This window comes from Bos indicus x Bos taurus, chromosome 2 (genome assembly GCF_003369695.1).
Source record: "Bos indicus x Bos taurus breed Angus x Brahman F1 hybrid chromosome 2, Bos_hybrid_MaternalHap_v2.0, whole genome shotgun sequence".
Classification (NCBI taxonomy): Eukaryota; Metazoa; Chordata; class Mammalia; order Artiodactyla; family Bovidae; genus Bos; species Bos indicus x Bos taurus.
In genome coordinates this window covers 26858426-26867318 of record NC_040077.1, presented here as the reverse complement: position 1 = coordinate 26867318, position 8893 = coordinate 26858426, and the positions used below count along the sequence as shown (strand labels likewise).

General features: G+C 43.2%; 1 protein-coding gene across 1 annotated transcript in view; it reads right to left on the bottom strand.

Annotated features, from left to right (window-relative positions):
- Positions 1-4884: 4884 nt before the first annotated feature.
- Positions 4885-8893, bottom strand: part of LRP2 (LDL receptor related protein 2) — a 177048-nt gene continuing 173039 nt past the window's right edge. Inside the window, exons 78-79 of the mRNA XM_027558351.1 lie at positions 6556-6627; positions 4885-6380 (exon numbers count right to left, since the gene is read on the bottom strand). Of these exons, the coding sequence (XP_027414152.1) occupies positions 6219-6380; positions 6556-6627 (234 nt within the window). The 3' untranslated portion in view covers positions 4885-6218. The remainder of the gene's footprint in view (positions 6381-6555; positions 6628-8893) is intronic.

Here is an 8893-nt window from a genome sequence, read left to right as displayed (position 1 = left end):
CTGTTTAAAGTCCTAAAAGATGATGCTGTGAAAGTGCTGCACTCAATATGCCAGCAAATTTGGAAAACTCCACAGTGGCCACAGGACTGGAAAAGGTCAGTTTTCATTCCAATCCCAAAGAAAGGCAATGCCAAAGAATGCTCAAACTACGTCACAATTGTACTCATCTCACACGCTAGTAAAGTAACGCTCAAAATTCTCCAAGCCAGGCTTCAGCAATACGTGAACCATGAACTTCCTGATGTCCAAGCTGGTTTTAGAAAAGGCAGAGGAACCAGAGATCAAATTGCCAACATCCGCTGGATCATCAAAAAAGCAAGAGAGTTCCAGAAAAACATCTATTTCTGCTTTATTGACTATGCCAAAATCTTTGACTGTGTGGATCCCAATAAACTGTGGAAAGTTCTGAAAGAGATGGGCATACCAGACCACCTGACCTGCCTCTTGAGAAATCTGTATGCAGGTCAGGAAGCAACAGTTAGAACTGGACATGGAACAACAGACTGGTTCCAAATAGGAAAAGGAGTACGTCAAGGCTGTATATTGTCACCCTGCTTATTTAACTTATATGCAGAGTACATCATGAGAAACGCTGGACTGGAAGAAGCACAAGCTGGAATCAAGATTGCCGGGAGAAATATCAATAACCTCAGATACGCAGATGAGACCACCCTTATGGCAGAAAATGAAGAGGAACTAAAAAGCCTCTTGATGAAAGTGAAAGTGGAGAGTGAAAGAGTTGGCTTAAATCTCAACGTTCAGAAAACGAAGATCATGGCATCTGGTCCCATCACTTCTTGGGAAATAGATGAGGAAACAGTGGAAACAGTGTCAGACTTTATTTTGGGGGGCTCCAAAATTACTGCGGATGGTGACTGCAGCCATGAAATTAAAAGACGCTTACTCCTTAGAAGAAAAGTTATGACCAACCTAGATAGCATATTCAAAAGCAGAGACATTACTTTGCCAACAAAGGTCCGTGTAGTCAAGGCTATGGTTTTTCCAGTGGTCACGTATGGATGTGAGAGTTGGACTGTGAAGAAGGCTGAGCGCCAAAGAATTAATGCTTTTGAACTGTGGTGTTGGAGAAGACTCTTGAGAGTCCCTTGGACTGCAAGGAGATCCAACCAGTCCATTCTGAAGGAGATCAGCCCTGGGATTTCTTTGGAAGGAATGATGTTAAAGCTGAAACTCCAGTACTTTGGCCACCTCATGCGAAGAGTTGACTCATTGGAAAAGACCCTAATGCTGGGAGGGATTGGGAGCAGGAGGAGAAGGGGACGACAGAAGATGAGATGGCTGGATGGCATCACCAACTCGATGGACGTGAGTCTGAGTGAACTCTGAGAGTTGGTGATGGACAGGGAGGCCTGGTGTGCTGCAATTCATGGGGTCGCAAAGTGTCGGACAAGACTGAGCGACTGAACTGAACTGAAGACAGCATAATTAAAGTCCTCTGGAGTCTGGAAACATGGGAAGAGATAGAAGAATAGGCTTTAAATATGTTCTGTCAAATTCCTACATCAACCTGTTCTTTAATTCAGCGAAGGCCTGAATACGGGGCACCGGGAAAACCTGGGCCGTGCTCCTCAGCCTGTGATGGGAGCATGAACTCTCCCTTTCTCAGCCTCAGGATTCCCATCTTTCACACCCAGTGTTCTTTACTGCCTTCCCATTACTCTTGCATGACAATAAAATGAGACTCTGAATTTTATCATCTACACTCCAGCCTCATTACATACAAGATCTATGCATTCTTCCACAGGCCCGGAGAAAATCTTGACTACCCCTATAACATCCATCATTAAATAAAAAGATTAGCCACTTCTATTTAGATTAGTAATTCTATCCTTGGCTTCATGTTAAAATCCCCAAGGAGCTTGTAAAGATACATTTCCTGGAGAACTTCCTGGCTGTCTAAGGGTTAGGCCTCTGCACTTCCATTGCAGGAGGCACAAGTTCAATCCCTGGTCAGGGAACAAAGATGCCACGTGCTGCATAGTGTGGCCAAAAGCAATTAATTAATTAAATATGAAATTGCATTCTATAAATATTTGAAAAATACATTTTTAAAAATTAATCTTATTTATTTGTTTATTTTGGCTGTGCTGGGTCTTCATTGTCTGTAGGCTTTCCTCTAGTTGCGGTGAACAGGGTATACTCTCTGGTTGCGGTGCAAGGACTTCTCATTGCAGTGTCTTCTCTCGCTGCAGAGCACAGGCTCTAGAGTACGCAGGCTTCAGCAGTTGCAGTTCCTGGGCTCCAGAGCACAGGCTCAGTAGCTGTGGTGCATAGGCCTAGCCACTCTGCAGCCTGTGGGGTCTTCCCAGACCAGGGACTGAACCCATGTCCCATGCATTGGCAGGCAGGTTCTTTACCACTGTGCCACCTGGGAAGCCCAAAATACATTTCTTCATTAAAAAAAAAAAAAAACTCTTCCCTTCTCTTCCATTTAATAATGATCAAAATCACGGCTACTGGGGATTCAGGGCTTGGTGCCAGGCAGTGGGCTGCATACACTGTCTACATATTGATGTATTTTCGCACTGAACTCTCATAGCCCCCCTCTCTGTTTTCCACAGAAGCAGCAGCTGAGGCTCAGTGATTAGCAGCAGGAGGATGGCCTAGCCCCTGTGATGGAAGTAATTGGTTGGGAAACTGTGCTCTTAGCAAGTGACGATCATTAGGGGATGCTAATTATCAGAGGAGCAGAAATATGAGCCCTTCCTCTCTAGTCTGCATAAGAGGGGACAGCATTCAATGACCATATTGTTAGCTAGTGGACTCAGTGATGTCAAATAATTTCTGGAGACCTGTTTTCTCTGTCTCCTATAGTTTATTCCAGAATATCGTGGACACAAAGTGAATGCAGACACGTGGTTGATTTTCAAACAAAATGTTCTGAATTCACTTCCAGGAAGAGGCACATAATTGGTGTGACTAAAAGTCCTCCACAGGCTGGTAACTTTCAGGAGTTGACAAGCCTAGTGATTTGTGTTGATCCTCACCTTGAGATGGCCATGGTTAGGACCACTGGAGGCATGAGGCAATGGTCTCCAGAGCTGGCCTTCCTCTCCCAGGGTTTAGACACCTTCCATGTATGTCCAACTGCTTTTCACTGTAAATCAAATATACTCCAAGATAAATTAGAATTTTTTTAAAAAACAGAAACATATAATCATATGTCATCTTCAGTATGACTTGTGGCTTGTGACTTTGAGGAATGCAGAGGGGAAGACTGAAAAGAGGCTGAGAGTTCAAGGGCAACCCAGGGCTCCAGGCTGTGGGTCCAGGCCTCTTTCCAGAATGTACATCTATAACCAATTTCCTCAGACCCCTCCCTCACTCCAGGGCCTAACTAGCTCTCATTTTTGAGCCAGCCTGATGTACTCTATCTCAAAAATCAAATATTAGTGATCTTTTCCTAATTCAGGAAAAAAAAAAAAAAGCCAAGAATTAATGGATGGAATTCCCCACTAAAAGTTCTCCTCTCACACATTTTCCTTAAACTCATAGTTAGGTTTCAGTTTGCAACTGAATGCTGGTAAGAACATAGGCAAGTGAGTGAGTGAGTAAATCGATGAATGAAGGAAAAAAGGGATGGTAAAAAAAAAAAAATCAATGGGAAGCTCTGGACAGATGACCAGTGTGATCCAATGGCTTCCCATGGACAAACCTTCTCATGGTTGTGATTTTACACTGTGCAATAACACATTTCTGCTGGTAAAATTTTTTCCACTTCACGTGATTGTTGTTCAGTCACTAAGTCATGTCTGACTCTTTGTGAACCTATAGACTGCAGCACACCAGGCTTCCTTGTCTTTCGCTATCTCCTGGAGCTTGCTCAAACTCATGTCCATTGAGTCAGTGATGCCGTTCAACCATCTCATCCTCTGTCACCCCTTTCTCCTTCTGCCATCAATCTTTCCCAGGATCAGGGTCTTTTCCAATGAATCAGCTCTTCACATCAGGGGGCCAAAGTACTGGAACTTAAGCTTCAGCATCAGTCTTTCCAATGAACATTCAGGGTTAATTTCCTTTAGGATTGACCTGGCTTCATGTGATGTGATATACTGAGTCACATCAGCTTTTCCATCCTCTAAACAGCACCCTGTTTCCCGATCTCCCCCTCCCCCACCACACACACTCCTGGCACAACTTCTCTCCAGGAGAGAATAAAGCAGGGGCAGAGCCAACCCCAGCCAACCCCAGCTGGGAGAGCCAACCAAGGAGGGATGACCGACCCACTGATGGTCTGACCACAAGTGCCAGCTCACATGGCAGAGAACAGACACGCAGCAGCATGCTTTCTAGGTCCTTCCAAGGGAGACCCAGAAATGAAGCTAAGCAGGAAATTAATTCTCATTTTTTAAATTCCCCAGATTATTTCTTATTGAGCTTAAGGCCCAAGACAAATACCAAAGCTGGAAATCACAACTGTTTTAGAACTCCCTTTTACTCTGACTTCAGGCTGGTATGGCTCACACATGCCATGGGAGCCCAAATACCAAACTGAACAAAATCCTCTCCAGCTGTGACCTTGCTGCTGCCTTCCCATCACCATCAGATCCAAAGCGGGCAACTGGCTGGGGTCCTAGGGTGGGAAGGAAAGGGGAGGGGGGTTGGATGACCCTTTAAGGCAACTGAGGGGGCTGCCTCCCAGAGTTCAGGTGGAAGCCTACACTTTATCCTCCTGTGTTCACTGCTCCCCAGCTCCAGGCCAGTGTCAGGGCTAAGTGACCTATGGATTCCTCTTCCTTCTCCTCCCTTCTTGAACCCCAGGCAATCCTGGTTCCCTGATGCCTAGCACTCAAAGTCCCAATCTCCATGCACAGCAAAATACAACCAATTCATGACCTGGAATTTTAAAGCACACAGAAGAAGTCTGATAAAATACACCTTTATTAGAAATTTTTCAGCAGCATCATTTCCATTTGCTTTTCTAATCAAAGTACATTTCAAAATAATTACAATAAACACTCAAAATATGAGCAAAAAATATTTTGAGAACTCAGGAATAAAATCATCAGTAGTACATGTTTCATTCATCCATCTGTCCATTCATACACTCATTCATTCATTGTTGTAAAATGTGCATTATTAGCACAGAGAACTGGGAATGCTACCTAGTGTGGAAACTGTATTCTTGCCACAGTTCCGGCTGTGGAGACTAGAGTCTAGATTCAGGAGGAAGGCTAGACTCTGCAATACATTCTGATATAAATGTACGATTTTGCTAAAGAATCTAAGCCAGGCTCAATAAAAATGGTTTCCCTTTCTATTCATGTTCAACTGAGAAAATAAATAGTCGTTATAAGGAAAATTTTCACACAGAGAAACACAAAATCCAGCTGAGGCTTTGCTCTGCTGGTATTTGCTTTGCACCTTCCTTTATGAAGACAGATTTGCTTTTCATTCATTCAGCTCCAGTTTCTAGAGTAGGCAACCACCTGAGATGCCAGGAAAGCGTGTTGATCACCCTATGGTCCATCAAATGCAAGTTCATGTGAGTAGATTACCAACTCTTTGCAGGATACTTAGACTTAAGGACACGAGCTTTTTCTCAGACATTAACATAAACATGTTCACTTGGTAGCTAGGGAGATAATAGCAAACAGAGTTCTGGTTGGACAATGCCAACAGGCAGAAGGGTGGAACTGAATTAGTTTTTTCAACCTTCTGTATCATCTGCATCTCTATGGATATGCTATTCATCAGGTCAAATTGAACACTAAGTGCTGATGTGTGAAAACAGACCCAAGAATGGGGCCTGGATTCCCTTCCTTGATAATGCTATAGGGTCTTAGGATGGTGCCTCTTCTGATATTGCTAAAGGCCCCAAGTCAATTCCTTTCTTCAGTGGATCATTGAATGTAATGATCACCAACCAATTCAGCAGATACTTTCATTAGCAAATTTAATGATGTGATAATCTTTCCAAAATTTACAAATGTACAATATATTTATAGCATTACCTTCAGAGAGTTTCAGTGCAAAGATATACATATAGTACAAGGTGGTAATTAGTTGTAAAAATATGAGATGAGTAAAAAAGACACACAAGGCATTGTTTCCACAAACAGTCCCAACTACAGGAGTACAGAGGGGGAAATATATTCTTTTAATAAAGTACTGAATGTTAATTTCTTTCATCTGTTTGTAAAAAAAAAAAATGTGCAAAAGTGTGTTTCTAATTATTCCCTAAATAGCCAGCACAGTTATGCCTCCGAGTCTTCTCTCACAAGATTTGCAGTGTCTTTAAATGTGTCTTCTGTTGCACTGTAGCCTGGAGTTGAGCCTTTTTTCCAAGAAACCTTAGCAGGAGGAGAAGGTGATGGAGGTGGGGTCACAGCAGCACCGACCTTTGGTTCATTCTCCATCTAAAACCACAAAGAAACAAGAATCTGTCACTTATTTCCAACACGATGGAAAATGGTTTTGTGTGGGGAAGACAAATTGTGGCCAATTTGCTCAGAATAATCTGAATGCATGCCTGATTTAGCAAGTTAATGCTAAGAAAGAATGCCTGGGCTGAGAAAAATTGTTAACAATTACCTCAGAATAGAATGGATTTTCAAAGTTGGTATTTTGTTTCGGTTTTCGTTTGAAGATATTCCATTTTGTTGGCTAAACGAAAAAGAGGGAAACAGAAAACTTTCAGTAATGGAATTTTTTGTTTCTTGCCCCCAGCCTAGGTTTTAAAACTTCTTCTTACAGAGGGAAAAAGTAATTTGGAACTTGGGACCACATGACCCGGCCCATGCAGGAAAATTGTTCAATTCTCCCATGGTTGGGCCCTGAAGAGTCACTGAAACTCTGGGCTCTTGTCATCTAATAATTTCAAAACACTTGCTTGATCTGAAATGTATAGTTCACAGAATCTGTGCCTGAGAATCTAGAAGTTTTGACAGAGACAGGCAAGAGATTTCTTCAGGGGCTGCCTGAAACTTTAAGGAACAAGCCAGACTATAACCCTCATCTCATATTGATCCTTGGTCAACTCCATCATATTCCATATCCTGTCACCATTTCCTCCTGCCATTATGATGATAACGAAAACAAGTAACAGGGGCTTTCCTGGTGGCGCAGCGGTTAAGACGCTGTGCCTCCAAGCAGGGGCTTGGGTTTGATCCCTGATCGGGGAACCCAGATCCCTCATGCCAACTGATCCCAGAACAAAGAGTACATAAAAACAACAATTAACAGCCAAAGTATGAACTACAGTAACACAAAACAATACAAAAATGCAGTCACTTGGAAAGCGATATGCAGATGACACCACCCTTATGGCAGAAAGCAAGGAAGAACTAAAGAGCTTCTTGATGAAAGTGAAAGAGGAGAGTGAAAAAGTTGGCTTAAAGCTCAACATTCAGAAAAATAAGATCATGGCATCCAGTCCCATCACTTCATGGGAAATAGATGGGGAAACAGTGGAAACAGTGGCTGACTTTATTTTTGGGGTCTCCAAAATCACTGCAGATGGTGACTGCAGCCATGAAATTAAAAGACGCTTACTCCTTGGAAGGAAAGTTACGACCAACCTAGATAGCATATTAAAAAGCAGAGACGTTACTTTGCCAACAAAAGTCCGTCTAGTCAAGGCTATGGTTTTTCCAGTAGTCATGTATGGATGTGAGAGTTGGACTATAAAGAAAGCTGAGTCCTGAAGAATTGATGCTGTTGAACTGTGGTGTTGGAGAAGACTCTTGAGAGTCCCTTGGACTGCAAGGAGATCCAACCAGTCCATCCTAAAGGAGATGAGTCCTGGGTATTCATTGGAAGGACTGATGTTGAAGCTGAAACTCCAATACTTTGGCCACCTGATGCGAACAGGTGACTCACTTGAAAAGACCCTGATGCTGGGAAAGATTGAGGGCAAGAGGAGAAGGGGATGACAGAGTATGAGATGGTTGGATGGCATCACCTACTCAATGGACATGAGTTTGGGTGGACTCCAGGAATTGGTGATGGACAGGGAGGCCTGGCATACTGAGGTTCATGGGGTCGCAAAGAGTCGGACAGGACTGAGTGACTGAACTGAACTGAACATTGATTGAGTGCTTACTATGTGTCAGGGACTATTCTAAGAGTCTTGCACATTTCTGATTTAATCTTCCCAATGACTGCAAGGCAAAGGCTCTGATTATATCTATTTTGCAGATGAGGAAAGGGGGTGTTAGCAAAATCACTGAACTAAATTGTAGGTAGAGGAGCAGGCAATGCCTCTAGGATTCAGAGGCCTCAAAACTAAAGAACCCAAAGAGAAATCACCCTGGACTATGATGAACGACCCGTGTCTTACAGAAAATCTGTCCATGGTAGAGTGCTGGCCATGGCTCTGGCTGCCAGCTGGCAGGAGATAAGAGAACAGGAGACTGGGGAATAGACCATGCCCTCCTGCAGGTCGCTAAGGTAGCACGTGTGTTTTATGAAGTGTCTCCCGTTCTCTGAAAGTAGGGGGCCAACATGTGAAGGACTAGAGAGCATGTGAATACAGAAGTAGAAGAAAGCATTCACTCACATTTAACTGAGCACCTCCTCAGCATACAGCCACCACCAAGGGGAAGATGGAGATACTCAGGTCAAAGCCCGGCCTCTAGAAACCTACCCTTAATGAGGAAGGCCCAAACTCATTGCTTCAGTGTGGAATGGCCCCATGGACTTGAGTAATTACTAACAAGAGAAGCAGTGTTGATTTTCACTGTTATCCTCTTGGGAAGTCCAATGCGTGTCAACACAACTTTTGAAAATGACAGAACTAAACCATAGGAGTTCATTTTTTCAAGTCCTTTGAGCAGATTTATTGATGAAAGAGAAAAATGTAAGCCTCTCTGGCACATTAATGTCAACCTAAGGTCATCCTAGCCAAGGGCTTCTACTGCTTTAAGCCACT